The 26,038-nt window shown below is 46.3% G+C and overlaps 2 protein-coding genes across 2 annotated transcripts; one reads left to right on the forward strand and one right to left on the reverse strand.

Annotated features, from left to right (window-relative positions):
- Positions 1-1,009: 1,009 nt before the first annotated feature.
- On the forward strand, positions 1,010-23,825 carry rhobtb3 (Rho related BTB domain containing 3). Its single transcript, XM_035630317.2, has 13 exons — positions 1,010-1,577; positions 1,997-2,228; positions 2,864-3,056; positions 5,288-5,445; positions 5,843-5,951; positions 7,996-8,191; positions 8,344-8,540; positions 13,790-13,899; positions 15,594-15,699; positions 16,354-16,527; positions 20,013-20,179; positions 20,303-20,399; positions 21,524-23,825. Coding segments are annotated over exons 1-13 (1,860 nt in total). The 5' UTR covers positions 1,010-1,575; the 3' UTR covers positions 21,643-23,825.
- Positions 21,158-25,909, reverse strand: glrx (glutaredoxin (thioltransferase)). Its single transcript, XM_035630316.1, has 3 exons — positions 25,619-25,909; positions 24,872-25,006; positions 21,158-21,663 (listed from the first exon to the last, which is right to left on the reverse strand). The coding sequence occupies exons 1-2, from the start codon at positions 25,823-25,825 to the stop codon at positions 24,893-24,895; spliced, it is 321 nt and encodes a 106-aa protein (XP_035486209.1). The 5' UTR covers positions 25,826-25,909; the 3' UTR covers positions 21,158-21,663; positions 24,872-24,892.
- Between the last annotated feature and the right edge of the window lie 129 nt (positions 25,910-26,038).

Raw genomic sequence — 26,038 nt, forward strand, 5'->3', positions numbered from 1 at the left:
GGCCTGCGGCGAAAACTCACTGCACAGTCTGAGGAGGCCATGGCCTATGTGATGCTTTGAATACAATCAAGGCTTAATGCTCGGGGATGCCCTGGGTTACATGCGGCCAGGGAGCTGAGTAACATTAAATATTAAAATCTGATTATGTTGTCCAATTGAGAATCTTGACACGGGGCTGAAACCATTGTTCGCAGGTGGTCATTTTGCAGGAGGTCAAGTGTGTGTGTGTGTGTGTGTGTTGGTCAAGATGATTAGCAGGGCCAGCATGTATTACTTTGGGAGAGTATTGCACCACATGTAAGCAGCATGGATTTATTGTGAGGGCGTTCAAAACCCAATGCCTGAATCCCCTCTGTTGCTTTTATGTCCTGCATTATTCATTACGGTTGTGAACAACACAAGAGGCCCTGATAAAACCTTTATGGCTCAGGCTATTCTTCCCCCGAATAAGCTCTGGAGTCCCTGGAGTTTGTCCAATGAGAAAAACTAGATGTCATTATTACCACCTTTTATCAGCTGTACCGACTCCCTGGACATAACACAACCAAAGGCAGTTTAAGTATTTTCTATTGACTTGCTGTATCATTGAACGGTTCTCTAACTGTTACTCTATTATGCTTGTCTGTTTTTTTTATCACTGCCATTTGCACAGGATGAACCGCTGGGGGTCTCCCTCGTGTCGATTCGTCTGTTTGGGATTTCGGCGTCTGTTATAATTCGGGGAAGAGACAGGTGGATGGAAGTTGACGGCACACGCGCGTGCCCGCGTTGCACTCGGCAAGGGGTCAGGGGTCACGGCTCTCTCGCTCCTTGAAGGTGAAACAAAAAGCCTCGGAGAGGCACCGGCGTGTAAAAAATAAAACGAGAGAGAGAGAGAGTGTGTGTGTGTGTGTGTGTGTGTGTGTCAGTTTGGGTGGAGAAAAGCCGTTGTGCCCTGCGCGTCCCCGGCACGCTCCTGGTGACGGAGAGTGTGCGCGCTGGCCGCTGGCGCGCGCTGCCTTTACGCGTGTGTGTGTGAGCGTGTTGCTGAGTCAGGCGACCCCTCTCTCTCTCTCTCTCTCTCTCCAGTTGTTCTTCGCCAGTGACACTTTGTTTTATCCGCCGACGTCATCCATACGGTCTGGACGCCGCCGCGCGACGGTGCCCTCTCCTCTCCTCTCCTCTCCTTTCCTCGCCGACCGACAACTTGTTCGTCCGTTGGCGCATTGGCTGCCCATGCGGGCGCCGCTCTCGACGCGCGCCGCTGCCCCTGCTCTCCTCCGCCGCCTGGGCTGTCCGGTGCGCCTCTGCGGTCGGATCGGGACGGTACCGGGCACCGCTTTCATGAATGAATAACGAGGCGGCTGGCGGCGGGGGGGGGGCGGGGAGGGCGGTGGAAAGAAATGCGAGTGAATGCGAAACTCCCCAGCAGCCGGGCTCCCGAGGGGCCAGCCACTGATGAGAGGGATTAGCGACGGAGCGGAGCCGCGGCTCATTGCGGAAAAAGCCGAGTCCGACTGCAGACTGGCGAGGAGGCGCACCGCGCGGGGAACGGGCTGCGCGGCGTAGAGCGGCGACGACACCGCGGTCACCACCATGTAAGTTTGTCCGAAGCCGCAACTCCTCCGGGGCTGTGCGGGGGAGGAGAGGTTCCCCCGGCGCGGTTGCACGCTTTGGTGTTTTTTGTGTTTGTTGTTGTCTTGTCGCTTCATACATACCAGACCAGTAGCGCAATCATTCTCTCAGAGGGGTTTGATTTATTGCGCCATAATGCACACTCGGGTGCAAGAAGGGGCCTTGGCGGGCTCCTTCTCGCTCAGTTTCACTGACATAGCAGTGATGCACTGTCTCCGTGACAGACATGAGTAATAAGCACCAGAGCAGAGAGAGGAGAGGTGAGGTGAGGTGCTCTCCCCCACCTCCCACCCCCCTCTCTCCTCTCTCCTCTCTCGGATCATCATCTGCCTGCGAGATGCCTCCTCTGTTCGCTCTCAACCTCCCGTTGTCCGGCTTGCAGGTCCATCCACATCGTGGCTCTGGGCAGCGAGTGCCCCGGGGGAGTGGGGCCCGGGGAAGAGATCATGGGCCAGGGGCAGCTGCAGGGGGGCCTGCTGTGGAGTTACCTGGGTCAGGGGGCGCTGGTGGGACCCTGCGACCTGGAGAGCAGCCTGCACAATCCGGCTTTCATGGAGTACACGTCGCGCGTGTTCGGGGATGTGACCGTGGTGGTCCGGGATTGTCCCAGCTGGGTAAGAGATCTTTGCTCATTCATCATGTGTCCATCCTCAGTATGGATGCCGTTGCTCTGGCTCTGGCCCCCACACCTCCCCGCCTGTGTGAAGCCAAACCAGACCTGATTTGCAGAGGAAGGTCAGAGCAGGCCGAGATGACAAGTGGTGCAGTTTTGAACACTGATCATTGTCGATTTGGTGTCCACTTGTCACTGTTCTTCTTCTGTTCCACTTGCCGTCTGAATGCAGGCTTTATAAAAAAAAACCTCTCTGTTCTTGTGATGATGCTATTTTAATATGCACTGCACACACACAAAAAAAGAACCAGATGAAAGAACTTTTGTTCTTTGCAGCATGTTAATGTGAGATGGAAACATTGTTGTGATTTGGCGGCAGCGCTGTATGTGTCCTATTATGGGGCTGTTTGACTCTGTCAGGGGGGCGGTGCTGGGGAAAGTCTGTCAGTCTGATTCTCTGTCTCTTTATTCAAAAACTGTTCAAAGCTTTCTGAAGTGTTTCTTTCATTTCCCCTGCCTAATGAGTCGAGTCGGGTTGGTTTAGCCTCACACGGTTCATTGGGGGTAAAGTCCCAAGAGCCATATGGCCCTTTTCTGACCCGTATCACATTTGGTATCCTTTTTTTGCCTTTCCAGGACTTGTTGGACAGCGACTGGGCTAGCGTACGGAAAGTCCTCGAGCAGGCGGACATCCTGGTCATTAAGTACTCGGTGACCGACAAGCTGGCCTTCCAGCAGGTCAGGAACGGCTACGCCCCGAGACTGCGCCCGCTGCTGAGGCACTGGGGTGTACCGGTCATCCTGGTTGCGGTTGGAGCGCGACTGAACGGTGAGGAACGCCTTCTCTGTTCTGTGCTTTTTGTCAGAGCCAGAGTGAGTTTTGTGTTTTTTTAGCGCCTGCAGCGCGTTGACAGCTGACGGCTCCTGTAACAGTTTGCCATTGTGGTGCGTGAACAAAGGAGTTTGAGAGCAAGCAAATGCAAAACCTTGCAGCCCACTGAGCTTGACGTCCTGGTGTCTCAGGGTTATTTTTTACTGTCGCCTCAGTTGACGACTTGCGGGACAATACCACGTTCTCATTGTGGTGCCGGTGTGATCGCTGTCTGAGTCTCGTGTCCTCTGGTGTGTGTCCTTCCGGCAATGAGGAGGAATGCTTGTGGTTTAATCTCCTCATGGCTGCCTTCGGGCTGTCGGTGCACATGCTTCCCGGCAGGCAACGCACCAAGGCAAGACATGAAGTCTATACTTTCTGCCCATCAAAGGTCCACACTTTCATGGCTGAGAAGTGTACAACAGCAGGGGCAATCGGGCGTAGGGTCACTGTAGGCCGAGGCATTAACATACTGTTTTCGCAGGCACACTGACCCTTGTCAAGTCCAGATTCTGTAAACAGGCCCATCAATGTCACCTGGCTGTATTTTTAGCTCGTCTGCTCAACACACTTCGAGCTCCTCTCTTCACTGCGGGGTGATCACAGTGTGGCAACTCTTGAGAGATAGATAAAGAGGGAGGGGCACGGCTGGTTATGGCCGTCGGGCCGGAGCGCGTGTTTTTGTGTGTGTGTGTGTGTGTGTGTGTGTCCGCCTGCCGTGAGTATGAACGTGCCATCCCCCCTCATGGCCGCGGAGAATGACGACTGAGCTCCGAGCGCTTCCTGCTGTTTGTCTTCCCATCGCCCAGGGCACAGCTGTGGCAGAGAGGAGCGATGCCACACGTGCACTAACTCAGCCATTAAAGCGCCGCTGAACGCAGGAGCCCAAACGGATTCGTCCCGGGGACTTCACTGCACGCACACACACAAATGTGGCGCTGATATGCTAAGTCACCGCCTGTCAGACGCTCACACACACACACACACACACACACACTCGCACATGCACAAATCTTCCGCCTCTCACACCCACACAGACACGCACTCCGTCTTGCTCCCTCCCCGTGTCATGCCTGTAGGTTATGAGCAGAATGATTTATCAAAAGCCTCAGCACTTAGCTGCATGTCCCGCTCTTTCTCCCTTCCTCTTTCTGGCTCTCTCCTCCTTCTGTGCAGTCTGTCTGTAGTCTTCTTTCCCCCTCTTTTCTCCTCCCAGCTAATCCCTCTAATTTTCTGTCTGATTGTGTCTCTTTGGGGCCCCCCAAAAGATATGGCCTGTGCCAGTGCACGCAGTCCATGTCCGGCAGATTCGTACACATTTAGACATTTATTCTCTTGATGTCGCTCATGCATTCCTTGCCTTGTTTTATTTTTTTTTCCTCACAAAACTTTGTGAAGATGTAAGAAACGGTGCCACATGCAACGTTTGTTGTTTCAGGAACCAACATCGGCAAACGCAAGAAAACATGTAAACCAAAATATTCATATATAGTATTCATTCAATATAAAACCACACGTGGCTGTGATTTGCAATATATGTTTTCTGCTTTAATATGGTTTCTGAAATGTGTTTACACATTTACAACCCTGCTTTATTTTGAAGATAAACCTTTATCGTTTAGAAGATTCAACATGTTCCTGTATGATATTTTCACAATTTTGATTAGTCTTGGTATTAGTGTTGGCATCCTGTGTGAAACATTGGTACCCGGTGGTGACCAATCAGAACAGAACTGACTCTCAATCATTTAGATCACAACCACCAAAGTAATGAGTGTGGTTACGTCCACATGAAGTATAAAACGTTGTGCAGATTTTGTGTCATCCGAGTCTGTTTTGATCCATGTCCGGTATTGACATTAATATGAGGAATTAAAATGTTGTTCTTGAAGGAATACATATGGCAGTTAATTTCTTGAACTAGCCTTTGAATATTTTAACAAACATGAATGCCTTGTAACTCTTTTTTGTATATCACAACCCAGTGCAGCTGATTTGTTCAAACGTTGGTCAAGCATTTCCCTGCATTAGCTGTTCAATTCCTACAAAGTTCATGTGTCATAAAAATGTGCCGTGACTCATGCCGTGAATTATTTCTCATATATACCCATTGAGAATTTATGAGATCCAGTCGTGTGTACAGTTTGAATGAATTTCTTCTAATAGATGAATTCACCTTTTTTCTTCAGACGAGGGTCCTCCCTGTACGTGCCCGTTGTGTGCATCTGACTGGAGCAGCTGTGTGCCTCACAGTGAAGGTCTGCAGCTGTCCCGGGACCTGGGGGCCACCTACCTAGAGTTGCCTTCTCTCAATCACGTCTTTGTGGGCCGCTACTTTGGCAGCGTGGTAAGTAATGACGCCACGCAGGAATCAAACGATCTAAATAAGGATTTGACAACAACATCAACAACAGTGGAGACAGACGTCACCTCAGGCATTTCTTTGAACCGTCTTATTTTCAGGAAGAAGAAGAAGAAGAAGAAAAAACACTCTTTCCCACATGTGCTTTAATGCTTGAATCACAACAAGCAGCAGTGACAGCGACAGCAGCTCTTCCTGTAAATTCAGGTTGATTGTCAATCAACCCTTTTTCCCAAGATACCTGTCGAGTGGAGGAGACGCGGACAGTCGGCCGCGTCGGTCCTCGCAGGGAGTGGCTTCCGTAGCGAAGAATTGATGATGTACCCGCGCTATTTTTGTGCACCCCTGGTTGAACTAATGTGTGCATTTCTGTATTGTGCAGCTGGAGTACTTCATGATTCAGTGTCTGAAACACAAAGCCAAAGAGAGGCCCGAGAAGAGGCGAGGGAACAAAGTGAACGAGCTCCAGCCCCCTCACCTAGAGCAACCAGGTCAGAGGAGCACTACGGTGTCCACAAACAATTGTTGCTTCGGCTGTTTCGAGCGTCATTTACTGTTTTTGTGTCCGATTGACTTCTACAAACAGTGAGGCATGTTGACCACTATTCATGAAATAATTTAAATCCAAATGAAATAAGTCTAATTAATGAATGATGATAGGAGTTATAAGAAATTTGATGTAATTAAGTAATTTGATTCTATTAAGTAATTACTGATGCTTTAAATGTTGTTGTTTTTTTTCATGGCGCATTCAGACTGAATGGATTGTTTCCTCTTGAGCTCACAGCCATAAAAAAGAGCTGAGCACAAAGGTTTTATCCGGATCAATATGCTCTGGTCCAAACGGGAGATAAGAGGGAAGACAAAGAGCTCGCAAGGCGTCTTTTATCCTCTGATGTTTCTGAATCGATTTCAGACGGAGCTCTTTTCAACACCAGTCGCAGCGAACAACTGGCATTTTGCAAAATCTCTTAATTGTTGACCAATCGTGTAAACTCTAATTGACTCTTAATCTTCTCATTTGTAATGCAGAGTTTCAAATTCGATTGTTATCAAGCTACGATGAAAGCGAAAGGGTCTTGGCTCGTAGCAGCCAACACCGCCTGCAGATTTATTGTAGACTTAGTATCCAAACTGCCTTCAAGCCCATCAGATTCAAAAAAAGAAATTGCAACATGCTGATTATGAGGAGCGACACACGACCACGCCTATCATGAGGCAAATGGAACCACATAAGAGTCACACACACATCGTCTGGCAGAGACACAGTCAATCTGATAATCGTGGCAAAGCAAGCCGAGAGGGAGACCAGACCGCTGCATTTCCGCTGCTTCTACTTCGTCTTAATGTTCGCACTCTTTCTCCTAACTGGCCAAAGCAGCGTCTGATTACATCTTCAATTGAAATTATTATTTTTTTTAAATTAACACCACTGATAGATCCAGTGAGTAGGAGGGAATGAACACTCCTGTCTCATGCTTCACAACTACTCGTACTACTGCTGCTATGTCGGCGTGCCAGTTTTCCTTGCACCTTTTTAAAAAAATAAATAAAACAACCTGCGAATATTTAACCCGAGTCACGCTGTCGAGCTCGTGTTAAACATTGACCTGACCACCGCGCTGCCGTGTGTGTCCGAATCCGAAGCAATCACTGAGAGATGGGCAAATTCATTGGTGTTCGTCCAACACTACTTACCTCGTCCTCTGGTGTCGCTTGCATTAGATATGACCAAGCTCTGATTTAGGAACTGAGCTGCTTTCATGGTCAAATCTGAGGAGCCATGAAAAAAAGGAAAAAGAAAAAAAAAGGGAGATGAAGCGCAGAGGGTTGTAAGCAAGAATAGAATAATAACGCTTTTGTTATATTCCTGCTCGCTGCTTTTCCACATTTGTCTCTGTTTTTCTATGAAATTATTATTTGTGGGTTGTTGCCTCAGACAAGTTTGTAGTTCTATCCATACAGTGTTTTCTCTCGTTCACTGGCTTCACTAATTTCTCTGCAAATCATTTTCTCAGCGACTGTCATCTATCCATTGTTTTTCCTTCAAACACTGACCTTACCTAAAGTGAGCGTCTGGACGTGCTTTGGATTCTGAGTTAATTTCGCTGCTTGCTGACTAAACGTCATCTTTTGCTGTCAGCTCTCCGTGATCGAAAGAAGCAGGATAAAAAAATCCTCTGTAAGGAGAGAAAGACATGGAGATTTCAATACTTCTTCAGTGTAGACCGGACTCCGGTGCCGTAGCTTAAGATCGCATCTCTCCCATTAGTTCAAAGACAAAGTCTGGAAGTGATTTTTTTTCGTAACATGACATTTGGCTCTCTGCAATCGCTTCTTGACTAAAAAAAAAGGACTCACGCTCTTTACTCATGCCCACATACACCCCATGTCTCTCTGTTCATTCATAGTCAAAAAAGGAGAAACCACTAGTGGAAGTAGACAAGATAGATTAGAGTAAAATTTAAAACTTACATCCCTTCACGGGTGCTTCGAACATAACATATTTATGTCCCCCCCCCCCCCACGATACAGCTCGTCTCCCTCCCATCCGCGTGGAGGAGTCCAGCTTCTCCCAGGATATGCAGTGGTTGCTGGAGCGCGGCGTGCAGTTTGCCGATGTGGCGTTCTACGCCGGGGACTCTGGGAAAGAGCTGGGGTGGGCGCACGCCGCCGTGCTGTGCGCCGTCAGCCCGTACTTCAGACAGCTGCTCCTGGGGCCCAAGAACAGGTAGGAGAGACATTAGCACATTCACAGGACGGAGCTCAATGAGCTGTTCACCGCCTGAGCCCGGCGCCAGCAGTCGTTTAAATCATCCTGCCATCGCCGCTTTAATGTCACTCTGAAGTACACTCTGGGCTGGATTTCATCTGTGCCTACAGGGAACGTCCACAGTCGCGCTGTGTTTGCAGGGAGCGGGACGGAGGCCCCCATTCGCTGCTCTCCACCTGGGACGGGGGGATTATTGATGACATGCCCCGATCAGAGGGGCACCTGACAGGGCGACTCTCCCGTCTGGTGGTGAAGGACCCGCTCCTGTGTATGTGCCTGTGGGAGACTCTCATGTTTATTTACAGAGGTAAAAAAAAAAACAGTCAAACACTTCACCAATCATTTCCATTTAACCTTCTCAACACCCACTCTTGTGCTGGCAACAACAGCTTCTATTATGATGTACGTAATTATTTTCTGAATTAATTGTTTTGTCTGGACGTAATAAAGTGACTCACACTTGCTCAAATCGAACTATCCAAAAACACAAAGATATTCAGTTTCCCATCATCACGCTGGTGGTGACTGAATGTCTTTGTGTTTGCACACAATGTCAGTCGGAATATGTGGATGTTTAGTATGATAAGTATAATGTTTACCATCCTCAGCTCCTTAGTTTTGCTTGTTGGCATGCCAACATTTAGAATTTAGCACCAAACACATACAGGACTACAGCCGAGACTGATGGAAATGTCATTAGTTTTGCAGAAATTTTGTAAAAATTTGACCTGATGGTGAAAAAAGACAGGGGATCACCACAATCAGTAGGATTCATCTTCTTGGGGCCGAACATGCCTGTAAAAAATTGAATGGAAATCCGTCTAATAGCTGTTGAGATGTTTCAGTCTGGACCAAAGTGGTGGACTGAAACAACATCGCCATCCATCGAGTTACAACTTGGCTAAACGTGACCTCAATCAAACAACTGTTGCAGATTTATATTCCGGTTGACGGACGAATCTGTTAATCAACCAACGTGTCAAGTACACAGAAATAATCTAGGAGAAAAATGTGATGAGAAGTTGGTCGAGCGAAGTTTAGTGAACGTCATTGAATTATTTCGGCGTTAGAGGCTGCTCCGACGTACATCACAACACCGGGGCTTCCACCAGACTGACGTTGCCCAAACTGACATTCTGACATCACGATCAGTTGCACGGGAAGTGCCAAATGGAGAGTGGAGATCTAATCCCGAAAAAAGCGTTTCTAGGAAATGATGTGAACTTCTATTTTTCTTCTATAAAGAGCTCAGTGTCACAACCCATTTCTCCCAGATATTAATAGTCGCATTTGTTTGTTGATGATTATCTGTGTGTGTGTTACTGAATGCTGGTGTTTTTGCTGCCATATTGGGCCCTTTTGTGGAGCTGGAGTCTAAACACAGCCCCCCCCCCCCCCGAAAGGAGTCGTCCTGGCTTCGATTGTTTAGATGTGATGATGGATGTCACCTGGCAGCGGAAGGCACTTTTTTCTGCTGTTGGGTCTTGTCCAATATTCCATTACGCCGAGGAACAGAAATCAGTCAAATTGAAAGTGCTTGATAGTAAGCAACGGTAGTAATTCTTTTGTCGACGCCCCAGATCGTTCATCGTGTAATCGTCAGATGTCAGGCTGCTTTCTTCACCCACATTTGTGCGTGGATGCCGCTGAGCACTAATCATCGGGATTAGTTGATAGGATCTGACTCTGTGGCCTGTTACAGCCGCCTTATATTTACATCGACAAGTGATGGACTGTCGCGTGAAATGAATAGTGCCATTTATTACAAGGATACAGGCGTATGCGGGCTTAAAAAGATAGATCCAAAAACGTAAATTGTGCCACTTTCGTCCAAAATCCCCCACCCCCCCCCCCCCCCCCCCCCCCTCATTTACAGATAAACAGCCGTTTAATATTCTCTGCGACGTCAGTGCTGTAATGAAAATCTCCTCCGTCTGGGGCTCAGAGTGCCGTGCTGGCTGCACGTCAGATCACAGTGCCTGTGCACGCCAGCGCTCCATCACAGGCTGCATGTTGTGCTTGTGGCAAAAAGCTGTGCGAACATCTGATCTGATTCATGGCGGACCCTCAACATGTACTGTATGTGAGCAACACTGATGGTCTGAATGTACACACACACACACACACACACACACGCACATACACACACGCACGCACGCACATACACACACGCACATACACACACACACACGCACACACACACACACACACACACACACACACACACACACACACACACGCACGCACGCACACACACACACACACACTAGCTGTGTAGTGTGTAGAAGGGAAGAAGATTACAGGGTTGGACCGAGTCTCTGTGAGTGACTCTATGAATAAGAATACGGATGAAGAGAGCGGTGTGCACACATCCGAGTCATTGTGTGGATTATTTTTTTAATACGAGGGGAAGGAAGTAGTGCAAAATTTCTGAGCAGGGAGGAAAAGGAGGGTGGTGGGACGTGAAGGTGAGAGGGGGGAGGTGGAGTGCAAGGTGCTGCTCTACTGCATTTCATTGAGACAACGTGATGGTGAGAGAGTGTCTAGGTGGTGGGAGAGCTGAGCACTCGAGCGCACTGGTAATTGTGCGTGTGTGTGTGTGTGTGTGTGGTTTGGTGGCAATAGCGGAAAAAGGAGTACGTGTGCATGCGCTGAGCAGAATACGAATGTCACGTTAACATGAAACACCGCAGGGAGTCGGTGTGAAGTCTTGTGTGAACAATGACTAAGGTTAATGTTGGAAAAATGGTGCATCTGATATGTTAAAATGAGTTCATCTCATATGCAGTGTGTGTGTGTGTGTGTGTGTGTGTGTGTGTGTGTGTGTGTGTGTGTGTGTGTGTGTTTGTTCCTGAATTGATTGACAGGGGTTAGTTTGTCCCTTCCCTGTCCACAGAAACAGTGCGTCAGTGTTGGATGTTCATTTGCAGTGAATCGGTAACTACTTGTACTTTGCTTTTCAAGAAACAGGACGAGTAGCAATTCAGTTCAACTCACTTGACAGTTGTTGCTCATTTTACTGCGGCGGAACAAATTTCCATCTCAATGAAATGTCTCTGTAAAAACATAGCGTCACACTCATGGCATTATTCCCCGCTTGAGGTTATTGTCACTTGAGTGTGTGTGTGTGTGTGTGTGTGTGTGTGTGTGTGTGTGTGTGGACAGTCACAGAGGCTGTGACTTCGCTTGTGTGATGTTAACACTGTGAGACTCTGTCTCCTTGTGTCGAGTCCGACTGAATCATTGAAAGTGTCACTTGGTTGCTGTTGTGTGTGTGTGTGTGTGTGTGTGTGTGTGTGTGCATGTTGACCACGTGTGTTACATGTACATGACACAGATGAATCACCGAGCCTTTCGTGGTCACCCGGGCCTTATTCAGGGTCACATTTTACACCACGGCCCCGTTGCGTCTCCCCGTGTCTGTGTAGGAGGAAAACGTGTACTTTAGTTTCCTTACAGCTGAATTTCACACTGGCTTTTGTTTTTGTTTGGGTTTTAGTTTCAAGTCTGGATCCGATTCAGAGTCAGGAATGTGGCTGTTTTGGATCAGATAAAGGGAAACCCCGGAGGGGAATGTTAATCTGCACAAAATGTTCCAACGTGTTTGTGTTTGTACGTGTGTTTGTGTATGTGGACCAGATTAAACCAACTCTCAAATACACTGCGTTTGTGATATTGTGCAGAGGACGCTCTTTTTTTTGCATATACAGTACAAACTGTAGCCTATAAATATTCGGGGTTATTCCTGTCCCTTCCACACACCGATGAAAACATCTACCAGCCCATACAGTCGCTGCTTTTGCGCGGTGCCTGGCTTGCATCATCGTACGACAGCGCCTCAGCTCCCGAGCTAATCTCTCACCCTGCCTCGAAGCCGTCTGCGCAGTGCAGTGTCATTATCTGCGCCCGTGTGCTGAGGTAATCCCGCTATCACACGAAACACCGTCATTATGAGTTAATGATGGGCTAAATCCTGCCCGGTCCAGCTCCCTCCTTCCCCTCAACACTCTGTTTGTGTCCCAGCGAGACAGGGTGCACCACCCCCCCGACCAAGCTGCAGGGCCGTGCGGGCGTTGGAAATAAATATACCCCCTGAAATGCCAATGTAGATATAAATGTATACAGAGACAGAATATCTCTTTATATATTTTACATTGCGTTTGATGGCATTCACTTACGGTCCATCACAGTCCACATTTCTACTTCCCCGTTTACTGTGGTCAGTCATTTTAATCTAGTGCGGCTGGAGGGAGGACAAAGTCTGTCTGTTGATCAGTTACTTTGGTCAACAACTATTGGAAGGTTCGCCATGAGTCCTACTGATTTTGATGATCCCCTCCTGACTAGAACTGCAACAGTTAATCCGTTAAACGATTAGTTATCGATTACAAAATGAATCGCCAACTATTTAGATGATCGATTAATCGGTTAAAGAGGAAGAGGGAAAAAAAGTCTCAATTCTCTAATTTCAACTTCTTAAATGTAAATATTTTCTGTTTTCTCTGCTCCTCTATGACAATAAACTAAATATCTTTGGTGTGTGGACAAAACACAAAACATCATCTTGGGGATTTGGGGAGACACGGTCGCCACTTTTCTCCATGTTATGGACCAAACAACTTATCGACTAACCGAGAAAACAATCAACAGATGAATCGATTATGAAAAGAATCCTTAGTTGCAGGCCTACTCCTGACTTTACCTGATGCCGGGCTCATATGTGTGGCTTTTTAATGAAACGTCTCAACAATGTTCAAGTCGTAATATCTCTGGCGATGTCGTACATTTTGATATCTTACTTTTCGTTCTCTGCAATTCTTCTTGTTTTTTTATGACGTTCCCCTCAAAAATGTCATCATTCTCAATCTGCGTTTAGCTGTAATTATTCGAATGTCAGCGTGCTGATACAAAGATGGTGAAAATAGTGAACATCCACACCATCACTGTGAGCGTGTCAGCATGCTGATATTAGCATTGAGAGCGGTGCTTTGCACGAAATTCCGCCTCACAGAGCTGCGAGCACGGCACCTGTTCACATACAGCTGCTGTGTTGACCGGGGTCTACAGTATATTGCGATGTAACCAGACGAGAGACCACCAGAATACAGTCTCTGCATGTATGAGTCAAACAAATAGATTTTTACTATGTGACTATAACCAACGACTATTCATTTAAATTGGGGACATTGGATCCAGCTTTAAATATCTTTATACTCCTAATGGTTCAAAATACGTTGTGTGATTACAATATGTTGCTTTGCAGTCAACTGCAAAATGATTGAAACCTAACAAACGTGTCACGTGTGTTGCCGAGGCCTTTAGGTCACTGTTTCTTATCAAAAGAACCTAGACCGGGTGTCACATCCATAACCGTGCCTTATATAAGGAGACACATTTTAGTAACTTTGTCACAAACAGGCTGTGGGTTAGTTTTCTTTCGTAAGGTACGTGGGTGGTCAGTGCACACGGCGCCAGCTAGAAAAGAGTTTGCCTCTGTGCTTCTGTAAATGTTGCTATTGTGGGTCCACAGCATTTGTGTTTGTGGATATTTTCTAGGGGCGTGGGAGTGGGATCATCTCCAGGAGGCCCTGGAAGAGAAGCTGAAGAACACGCTGGCTGTTACTCAGCTCATGGAGCGCATACGATCTCTCATCGGCAGAGACAGGGTGAGGTCTTACTCTCCTCTCTTTCTTTAATACGCATGCATGTCATAAAAACCCTTTGTTTGAGATTGGGATATCTCATGTGTGTGTGTGTGTGTGTGTGTGTGTGTGTGTGAGTGTGTGATAACCGCCCTACAACAAAAGAAGTCAAACACCTATAATGTGTCAACCTTGTTAAACACATGTTTTTGCAGTTGCATTCTAACGGTGCCCTAATTAGCAGGACCTTCTTCACAAACAGTAATAATGTGGCTTTAATTAGCATATTCATATAATGAGTGGCTGGCTCGCAGACACTGTGGGAATTAGCACAGAATAAACAAGAGATGCTACTTACGGGTGCTGCGCACCAAAGCGGCGGTCGGCCGTCCGACCTCTTGGCGCTCTATGGGCCATAACGGGCAGCGGCCGTGAACACTTAGAGATGACGTGGTTGCTTCTGACAAGCCTTTGGCACCGTGCACGCTGCACCCATCCATTTGGATAGAAGTAGGTCTTCTACCTGAGGCTGGATGCTTTACACGACATGGCCACTTTAATGCGATGAGAAACCCTTAAAAGTCTCGTCATTATTTGATCTCGTCCTCTGCAAACAACCTCCTGGACGTCTGACTGTTTTTAAAAATGTTCTTTTCATAAAGCTTTTACATTGCTAAAAAAATAAATAAAAGCGCCCTTGGTTCTGTTGCCGTCTCTGCTAAAGACTGTTCACTTTCTGAACTCTGAGAATATGGAGTTCTTTGTGCTTCAGTTGACCGAGAAAGGTCATGTAATGGTATTGGGGACTGACTGTCAGAGCAGCACCTGGCTGTATTTACTAGGGATGGGACTATACCACTTTTTCATGTCTGATCCGATACCGATCCTGCAACCTTGAGTATCTGCTGATACCGAGCCGATACTAATCTGATACAATTTTTCCCCCACTCGTAAAATAAAATAATAATAATGCATTGTTCAGCATGCACTTTGCTTACCCAAGCCATCTAAAACCTCATACTCAACTGTGAAACAAATAATCAACTCCCCTAAAGGAAGACACACATAGCCAGACACATCACTGAGTTATGGAATACTGATGATTTATTTCTCAATTTTTCATGGTCAGCACCGTTGAAACAAGCAAAAAACTAACTTTTAATTATATAATAATAAATGAACATAAAAATATGATGTTGTTCAAGTCTCAGTAGATACGTAAATAGGCATTTATTTGGTATGTTTACTGTAATGTATCGGTTCGGATTTGACTTCTTATGTATTACAATATTCTAGTCATTTTGGCCAATATTTCCCCCGATACCGATATGGAATATCGGATCGGTACATCCCGAGTATTTACATACACATATTGGACAACACACCTTTTAAATGGCCTTAAATGAGCAGTAATGCGTTAATTAATGGTCAGATTGGACGAGGGTCTGGTTCCCAGTCTGTTCTCAGCGTTTGCCAGTCTCATCGTGTCGTTCTTGGCATTGCAGTTCAAGTATGTTTTGGTAGCACTAAGCAAGACTGGCAGAGGGGCCATTTGTATTCCACAGGCGAGGTGGGGTAGATGCACAGAATTGTAATTGGGCTGGTAACTAGTACCTGGCATCCAGCAGAGGAATGTTAACTCTGTCCATTTCTTTTGGCTGTGTGTGTGTGTGTGTGTGTGTGTGTGTGTGTGTGTGTGTGTGTGTGCGCGCGCGCAGGGCCCCCGGGATACCCCGAGTGCGAGGGCAGCGCAGCTCGGCCCCCAGACGCTCGTCAACCTCTTCAATTCTCCTCTTTACTCGGATGTCATCTTCATGGTGCAAGGTGGGGACGTGTCGCACGCCGACAAATTCATGCGCAGTCACACAGCAGGGGAAGGTCACACTTAAGTTGCCGTGATCGAATTATGATCCCAGTCCCGGGCGTGGTCAACCGTTTGGAGACAAAATGAGATAAAAACCAGCGACTGGCTGCCTTCCGGGCCCGTCGCGGTTCATCGCACCAAATGTCTTTTTTCCACGAGCTGCACTTCTAATTCAGCTCTTGGAGGTTACAGAGAACATTTCTATAAGAATATTGTGTGCATTTCAGATATTTTATTTCCTCCGTGACTTGCTGATGTAATGTGGTGAGAGCTGTCACTGGCTGTTAACGGCAGTTAATGACGGCGGTTATGTCGGGACCTGTGAGCAGGGGTCACGTGTCATTTGCTTCTTGTTGATTTAGATCACGGGTCATCGAGTGTACCAAGCCAAAACGGAATTATCTCAATACTTCTGTGAGAGTTCAAAGGCGACAATTAACAGTTTGATCGACGCCAAAGCCAAAGACGCATTCTGTTACCATCATTCAAGAATCAGTATGTTCATTGTGAAACTGTTTATACTCACCGTCATCGCGTCTCTCCGGGGACGCTTTTCCAGCACCTGCTCTGAAATTCTAGACCTAGGTGTCAATTTTGGCCTCTGTGTCTCTCAGGGAGCGTGTTGCCCGCCCACCGGGCGGTGCTGGTGGCACGCTGTGATGTCATGGCGGCGATGTTCAGCGGAAAGTATGCCGAGGCGCGGAGCCGGGTGGTGCCCATCCACGGAGTCTCCTCAGATACCTTCCTCTCGTTCCTGGAGTACCTCTACACTGACTCCTGCTGTCCTGGTGAGTTCCCTGCACACAGCCCAGGTGTGTGCTCGGCTGCGCCCCTGTCACCGCCACTGCTGCTGGATACAGTGAGATTAAAGACTTGAATGGCTCCAGTGGGAAGTTCTGAATAAAGAAACAGAAGGGCCCCCCCCACCCTCCTTATCTTGTGGATTAATTAAACCCTGTAGCATACTTTGTGCGGTGGTGAGATTGATTGCACCCAGTCTGTTATTCATTCACTCTCCTATAACCACATCCTCGGGGGTGCTGCTTTGTTAAATAAGGGAGGATGACTCGAAATAGGAGCTTGGTTGAGATGATAGTCGCTTTATTTGCCACGGATCATCAGGCCGACAAAGTCACAGACGTTTATAGAAAGGACAATGGACCTCCGATGTAAATTTACCACGGATATAAGCTCCGATCTCAAACCTGAAAACACTCGAGAGTGGTACACTAGGCCTCGCTACCAAACGCTGCCCAAAACAAAAGCCTGTCAACCATCTGTGTGTGAGCGCATCACGCTGCCAGTGTCAGTCTCGGGAGACGTGTGTGCGTGAGAACACCGGTAAGCTAAAAATTAAATTAGCACCAGAGATGACAAAAATCAAACCCGGGGCATCGATGCCTCACGTGCTTCTCATTGTGCCAAATCACGACCCCAGGCGCGTTTGCTGTTTTTCTCCTCTGTCACTGTCGGGCAACATTTTCATTTTCAAAGTACTCAGTGCTGATAATTCTCCGACGGCAGGGAGCTGCAGTACATCAAAGGGGGAGAATTTGAGATGCTTCCACGACATTGAAAATTACATTAAGTCGTTTCCCATCTTGTGACAGCCTAAGCTGATTCCGTTGATCCCACTGAAATTCAACGCGAGGCGCGCTGCTCTGCGCAGCTCTTTGTTTTGGTCCGTCAGCCAGACGCACCGCACATTCAAACCAGTTCACTCAAAACAACACGCTGCTCTCAGTCACGACCCCACTGATCATATGGTGAAGTAGAAGACAAACATTTAAAAAAAGATATCTTTCACGGAGTTTGTTAACTCCAATATATTGGTCAGGTGACCAGAGGGAATCCAGTGTGCTAATGTTGTTGTTGCTCTGTATCTACTACATGTGTAAGTGGACAATCATTTGCAAACATGTTGGCAAAAAAATATCTGGATGCTCTGCCATATCACGTCTTTGTGCTTCATTGCTTCATTTTTCAAACTTTCTGCCCCCCAGTGGTTAAAGGTTACTTAATGCAGCTCTGAATGGCAAGCCTTTGCAGTATTGTCTGAAAAGGCTGTGCGTGTGTGTGTGTGTGTGTGTGTGTGTGTGACAACTATGGTGATATCACAGCTGCAGTGTCCCTCAACAACAGATGATTACACATTCAGAAAAAACAAAACATCATCTATTATTAGTATTATTATTATTATTATGCTCCTTTATTTTATTAATAGATTCAAAAAAATCCTCAAACCTTTTGCCCCAAAATTGTGGCTTCAATTATAACATTTGCTGTCATAACGAAGCTACTGGTTTGACGATGTAAAGCTTCAGAGCAATCCGTCGTGAATAAGCCGCTCTGAGGAGCTGGCGATCCCCCCCCCCTTTTTTTTTGTTCTGTTTTCATCTGTTTTGATGGAAAAACTGATGAAATCTTTTAACAAGCAAACGCTCAAGATCCAGCTTAGGGTACGAGGAGGGTAAACAAGCTGTTTCCCAGAGATACAGCTTCAGGTTGAGTCATTGGAAACAGGAAAAGAAAGCCGTGGAAACGGCTCCGGAGGCTGCAGCCACTGCACCGTTATGCAAGAGCTCGGCACCCAAGGTCAAAGCAAGGTGACTCCACCAGCAGCAGCAAAAAGGAAGGGTGTGAAATGAAAAGGAGGGAACACAATTAACAGCGTTCATTCCGATTCATAGTGTATTCTGCACATACGATGGTAGAACACATGAATTCTCCTTTATATACGTTGGGGGTGATTGTGCAGTGAAACAGAACGGACCCCTCCGTAATGGTTTGGTGCTCGGCTGACAGCCTGTCAGAGAGAGGGTGTGGAGAGGAGGCAGGGAGGGGCCTCGTGTTTGACTCACATACATGACAGGAATCAGGTTACATCAGTCAGACTAATTTGATTTGACATGTCCACTTTACATAACAGGATTGGCACCACTTGTTCGCACTTATGTATTTAAGGATGCCATTTAACGGCGTAAAAAGAGCAATGGGAAAATATTTTGATTTTGTCTTAATTGGTGTGATTCGACACAGCAGCTGATTTTAGTCCATGTGCTGATACTTGCTGTGACCACAGAAATCACTTTGTTTTATTTAAAGATTTCCATGAAATCGATTTGAGTGTCAACAAACTGATGATGCACAATGAAACCACTGTAGACTGTAACATGACTTTAAAAGACAGAAAGTTAGAAATAATAATGACCTAAATACGTGTTTGTGAATGGCACACATTTCATACTGTAGCAATACTTTGCACTTTGGTTAGTATGTACAAGTGTCTTAATTTGACTCTTAATGCTGCATTGATTGAGTTTTTGGAAACGTGAGCAGCAGAACAAGCTGTAAACTCTACATTGACACGTTTATATCTATTAACATCTTTATACAGCCACAAATGGTTGTGGCAAATGTGTGAGCAAAAAATTACACATATGCACCCGGAAGTTACGGAGCAATGTTATCATTCATTTGGTGTAATGTGTCTTGCCACCTGAAGTAAATAAGTCCAGTATTAATCCTCCTTTAAGCTTTTTCGTTTCCATAAACTCCTGAAGGAAACAGCTGGTAAATGCTCTAATACTACGTTCACCAACTTGCCTTGGACGGGTGGTGCACATTTGGTTTATCGGAGCTTGTTATATAAATATCCGCTGACTGCTGCGACTGATGGTAGCTGCGACAGGGGAATCATAACAGTACATGTGTGGAAAGGAAAAACCAAACAACGCGCTGAAAGATGCTAAAATGCTGTGAGCAGATGAGGGGAAACGGGTTGGGTGTGGATTTGCCGTGACAAGTCTGTGGGCAACACTATTGACTTACATTTAGTCATTTTATCCACCGCTTGTTTTGTTTTCATATCTTCCCTTGTTGTGCTTTATAATGTCACTGGGCTCTTCATCATGCGTATATTGTGCAAATGGACAAAGTTGAAGTTTATTGTCAAAGTTACGAAGTTGCATAAACTTATAGATCTAATGTCTTCACTATCTGTTCAGCATCTTCTCATTTTGTGTGAAATACACAAAATGCTTTTATTGTTCTATGGTTGTTTGGTGTGTTCCAACTTGATATTTTTAAACCAATAATCATATGAACTCTTTAACATCAGGGGACGTTTTTAAGCCACTTAGTTCTTCTGGAGGTCTAAATGTTTTTCAAAGAGTGTCTCCAGCTGTAGTATACATCGGGGATAAAATGTCATCTACATGGTGCTATGACTAGACTGTTTATCCGGCGGTGTTGTGTGTGTGTCTGTGTCCAGCCAGCGTGCTGCAGGCCATGGCCGTGCTGGTCTGTGCCGAGATGTACCAGGTGAAACGTCTGCAGCACCTGTGCGAGGTCTGTGTGTGCGCCTACCTTCAGAGCATGCCCAGTCGAGAGCTGTCGTCCACGGGCATCAGCGTGGTCCGACTCCTCCGCAGGGCAAAGGTCAGTGACAAGGCGCATGTTTGAGGATGAGAGAGGGCATGAGCAGAGAACAGAGATGACAACGTTTTTTTTCCCCCGTTGAGAATTAGTGTAATGTAACATCTGTTTTTTTTCCATTCTCAGTGCCACAACGCAGAGCAGCTGTACATCTGGCTCCTGCACTTCATCGCCAACAACTACCTAATCTTCAGTCACAAACCGGACTTCCTGGAGCTCTCAGGTCAGTGCGGGACGTTTTTTAAACACGTCTGGCAACTGTCACTAAGCCCGACTACATGATGACTATTCATTTATAAATTGAAGGCTACATTTAACCTCTCCTTTCCCCTTTTACGTCATTCTAAAAGTGAAAAGCATTTTGTATTAATGCCAATGACTATGATGATGATGTCATCAAGACGCGATTGATACCATATGACGATGAAAGATTGGTTAATAAGCTGCCCATTGTGTTTCTTAAAAGTTAATCCATAACTTTAACACACACACACACACACACACACACACACACACACACACACACACACACACACACACACACACACACACACACACACACACACACACACACACACACACACACACACACACACACACACACACACACACACACACACACACACACACACACACACACACACTTTTTGTCAAACAGCCAACAGTTTACAAAATACATGTGGTGCAATTAATTGTGTCCATTGATGAATTGAGAATTTAAAAGAATGTTGTCACTTTTGGGAAATAGAAAGTAAGTTTTACACATGGTCACGCTTGCCTGTGAAAACCTCTGTATTTGATTCTACTCTGCCATACAGCACAATATATCAGTATTCATATTTATACGTTATCAGACCGTGAGCTGTCAGTATTTTAGACTAGCATCTCTTTATAGTTCAATGTTAGAGGTTAATACTACGTTAAGGTAATTATTGACTACTGTTTGCCTCAGTTGTTGTAGTCAGCGTAAGACAACGTTGCTCTGGTTTGTAGCAGTAGCACTTTTTATTGTCATCATTATTTCATAGACACAAAACGTATTTAAGGCCATTGGACGGGTACTGAAGGGCACGAGTGAAGTCAAAGGTCAGAATAAGGAGACAGCACGTGATGGATCACCGTTGGTCTTCTGTGGCTTGTCCGTGTAAACAAAATTTTCGTCAGACGTTTCGGTCTCGACGGCGGTGTTCATGGCAACGATCCAGGGAGTTATTACTCTGTGTGTGTGTGTGTGTGTATTCGTGAGTGTGTGCAGTAAATCTTGCTGTGATGGTTTTCCGCAGTTGTCTTTGCAGAACATGAATGATGTGTTTTTTTCTTTTTTCTTTTTGGATTTGTGTGTTCCAGAGGAGGAGCGAGAGCAGGTGGAGAGGCTGCGCTGGCCGTCCAGAGGCTACCTGCAGGAGCTCAGTGAGTACCAGCAGCGGCGACGCAAACTACGCAAGTCCCGCTGCATAGTCATGTGACCCCGCGTGGAAGCCAAACGCCTGTGGAAAAAGAGAAGAGTGGGGAAATCAGAGGAGGAAATAATGAAGAAAACAGTTTTTTTCCCCATTTGTGCTGCTTGAGGAAGGGCTGACTCTGGGGAGGGACGTGTCATAAGACTCCTTAACAAGTAGGACAGCGACGTATGTACGGCGCGTCGAGCGGTGACATACACATCCTGCACACACCTCTCTTCCCCTGAAGGAATGTGCGCGTCCTTTGCATAACGACTATTCCATCACGCGCGATACGAAATGACTGATCCTTCGAACCCAACATGAATTTAAAATGACTTGTCTGGCCACTGGCCAGAGGCTCTGTGAAAGATAATTATATTTCTATCGGCTGACGCAAAATGGTGGATAGCAAAGATGAACACTGACACAAAATGGCTCCATTACAAGTACAAATATACCGCATCGAATGACCAACGCGTCAGTCAAGAGAGCGGACCGGGATCACGCATGGACATTTTCAAACTACAGTGGTGGTTGGAACGAGGAGGAAGGAAAGTTTCGCCGCAGAGTTTTTCTTCTCTACTCGACACCCGCGGATCTCTGAATCGCTCATGTACATCGGACGCGGGACGGCTCCATCCTAAATTAAACCCATGATGCATCTGTGCAAATGCAGCATTTTTTTTCTTTAAGCTGGAATAACTGTCGAGCCCCGAACTCCACAGCGGCTCAGCGAGTATTTTATGTGAGCGGTGACCGACATTAACACAGACAGCGGAGGGGAAAGCCACCGGTAGATGCTGCTGGTGGCGCAGTCGCACTCATTCTCATCTGTAATTTAACAGGCCGCAGTTGAGCAGACGAGCAGCACCAATTTAATAACAATTCTTTTATTTGAATCTTTCAGATCTATAGCGCAACATCGGAGAGAGCGTATCAGACCCAGACTGATCTTATTACAATGCGAGATAAAATAGATTGTGGCCGTAGTCCGTTTCACACGAGGCCAATTTCACTTTCGTTGAGTAATGACTTGGAAATTTAACTCTTGGAAATTTAAACAACACACATTTCCTCTACAGGATAACATGAAATAACGTTGAAACTATTCCTAGTATATCGGCAATAGCAAATAATAAAAACGTCAGTTTCTGTCACACTAACAGGCAAACGCCTTTAGTAGCATTCACGTGTACAGATTTAGGAAAATCTACCATATCGTAAATACATAGGGACGAGCGTGACACCTTGTAAAACCAACGGTGTTTGGTCGTATTCTGATCTAGACAATAAAGCTAAGGTTGTGTGTTTGCTGTGACAGTCATCTGGCTGGAGCGATGGGTAACCACATTCAGCACAGGGCCTGTGCACGTTAAACCCGCAAGAGAAGGAGTCTGCTGGTGCCAGCTCGGCTTAAGTTAGCCACACTCAGCAAACCGATGATAGGACGTCGTTTTTCCATAGATGCTGTGATCCCGATTCAAATGGGTTTAATTTTTCGTAGTTTTAGAACAGCTGTCGTCCCAAATCAGGAACATTAGCTAGTACAATAAAACCATAATGCCTATGGGTGGATACGCAATATTCATTTTTTTTCCTTTTTGAGAGGTTAATCATAATGAGATTATGATTTATTGGTGCTGCAATTATTTTTGTACACTGTACTGTGTGGACATTTTTTTTGATTTGCGTTTTACATTTGGAGCAGACAGCTGGCTCATACTGTGTTACAGTCCAATGTTTCACTGACTTTTACTTTAAAAGGATTAAGGAGGAAACAACTCGTCAGATGAACCCTCAGCAAAACGAAGGGCAAATGAAATCAAGTGACATTTGTGGCCATTTTAAAAAAAAAATTTTTTTTAAATACAGTGGATCAGTATCAGTCAAAAATAATCGACAAACTGTGAGATGAGGTGTTTATCCTGTTCTGTAGCAGCACACTGTGCAGAGACCACGATCACTGTCTCGTTCGGACACTGTACAGGTGGTTGGAGTTGGTATCCTTCACCAGATAGTGTGTATCTGACCACAATGACAGTGTCGAGGTGAACGGCAGCCGAAACACTGGACTGTTAAACATTGTGTAACCAAGCAGCACTGCATCCAGCATGTGGAGACACACCTGCGGCTCCACTGAGCCAGTGTTGTACAGACTGTAGATAACATGACGTCTGACTTTAAATAAAGACATGTTTTAGAACGAATAGACTCCAGTGTCTGTGCAGAAACTCTTTGCATCTGTGCAGCCAATGGTACACTCATTTTGAATACATTCAAGCTCCAAAAAATTCAGGCGTTGAACCACCTTGAGCCTCCGGCACAACTTGAGTGCTCTTCAGCATTGATTCTCCAAAGCTGCTTTCAGACATGCACTGAAGTCCCGAACGCAAATGTCCACTAATGAAGCTCTGGACATTATTCTGACCTTTTCCTTTCCAGAAAATGTCAGAGTGGGCCCAGATTGAGAATGCAGCAGAAAAATCTCCACAAGATCCACGGTGAGGTTGCGTGCGCCACCCTTCACCCGAATGTTCCGGAAAAGTTCCTCCTGCCGTGAATGCATGCGACTCGGACAATCTCTCTGCTCTATCTTCACACGTGAACGGGAAACTCTGGAAAATGTCCTGACCCAATATTCCGTAAAGTTCATTGTTTGAAAACAGCTCGAGCCTCTGAACAACATTCTTCCAAAAGACAATCCCTCATTTGTTGGGTCTGGTGATGGAGAATACAGTCTGACCCCACAATCAGACATCTTGGTCTGTCAAACTGTCTTCATCAAAAGACACGATGGGACTATAAGTTGGACCCCGACCTGCTTTTGGTACTTTAGGAAGCGGTTGACGAGGTGCCATGGGGCTGACATTACTCTTCCATTGGACAACACCAACAATGACTGTTGGACACGGTCATAGTTTTATAAATCAGAGGACGACCCTGTCGGCTTTGCACAGGGAAACATCACAGCCAGTGTGCAGAAGCATCTGCGTTTGGGCCCAGAGCAGGCTTCACTCCCGTCTTCACCACAACAGAGCAATTACTTCTTACCTCTTGAAACATCACCCCGAGGCGTCTCACTCCCCGTTGTTTATTTATTCCTACACCAATGAGAACTTACCGCTACTTATTCATGCACTTGATGACTTGCTCACTACATATTTCCCTTCTCTCCACAGTGTCTTTCACATTATATATATGTGTGTGTGTGTGTGTACAGAAGAATGATGCGGGTCAGTGCAGTCTCCTGTACCTGGAGGGTTGGGGGAGCAGGTCACTGCAGGGCTCCGATAGACTGCAGCATGCCCTCCAGTTTTCCGCTCTTGTGCAGCGCCGCCACATCACTGCCCCCTCCGACGCACTCCTCGCCGATGAACACCCGCGGGACCTACGTTATGTCACACGTAGGGGGGTTAGGAAACGATGTGTACAGTATTTACACCATGAGATATCATACATCCGACTGACAACACAAAATGTTGCCATCCTGTTCATATACCATAGGAACTACCCCTTTAACATCTCTGGGTGTGTCAGACCAATATGGATAATGTTGGAAATTGCATATGGTATAAGCAGAACGTGCGGCAGTAATGGATTTCATTAAGGCTTTTTGCATTTATGCGATGACTAACAACTGGTTTTCCAACCTCCCAGCAGATCCTGTTCAGAGTTCGGTGGCGTGACGTCATCACGCGTGGCGCAGTTCATCTTGAAGACGCCCCGATTGATTTCATAACTTTTCAGTGGGGTAACTGTGATCCCAAATAAACGCATGCATTTCTAAAAACAGCTGATTGGAAAAAAAAATTGGCATTTTAATTTTCAAATGGGTAATGTTTTGAATATCAGTTGTCACTGCAACTAGGGTATAAATAAAAAAAATAACCTCAAACAAACAAACAAACACACACACACACACACACACACACACACACCCACACAGGTATAAACCCATTTTATTAAAAGTCAGAGTAAATTCAAAAGGGTCGCCGTTTACCGTGCGCTCTCCGGTGAGCTCCAGGAAGTAGTCCTGCATTTTGTCCATGTCACCGTGTCCGCTGATGTCAATGCACTCCAGACGCCCCGGCTTGAACTTGTATTTGGCCAGCACCTCTTTGGCCATGATGCAGTAGGAGCACGTGGGCTTAATGAACAGCACCACTTTGTCCCCTTTGATTTTGGTCTGCACGAACTGCTGCGCCATGTTGTCGGTCCGTCGGTGGGCGAAGACGAGGGAAAGAACACGGGCTTCAATGGGAGAGAAGAAAAGAGACGATGGCCTTTGTCAATTATGTTAATGAGGGTGACGTAGGCCAGGCCCTTTTCTTCTTAAAGGGATAGCACACAGTCGCTGCTGCGCGTGCACTCGGGCGCGCGCTCCAGCTGTGGATTTTTTAGCGTGTGACCTGCTACTTTA

Source organism: Scophthalmus maximus, chromosome 6, assembly GCF_022379125.1.
Source record: "Scophthalmus maximus strain ysfricsl-2021 chromosome 6, ASM2237912v1, whole genome shotgun sequence".
In the NCBI taxonomy this organism is placed as follows: domain Eukaryota; kingdom Metazoa; phylum Chordata; class Actinopteri; order Pleuronectiformes; family Scophthalmidae; genus Scophthalmus; species Scophthalmus maximus.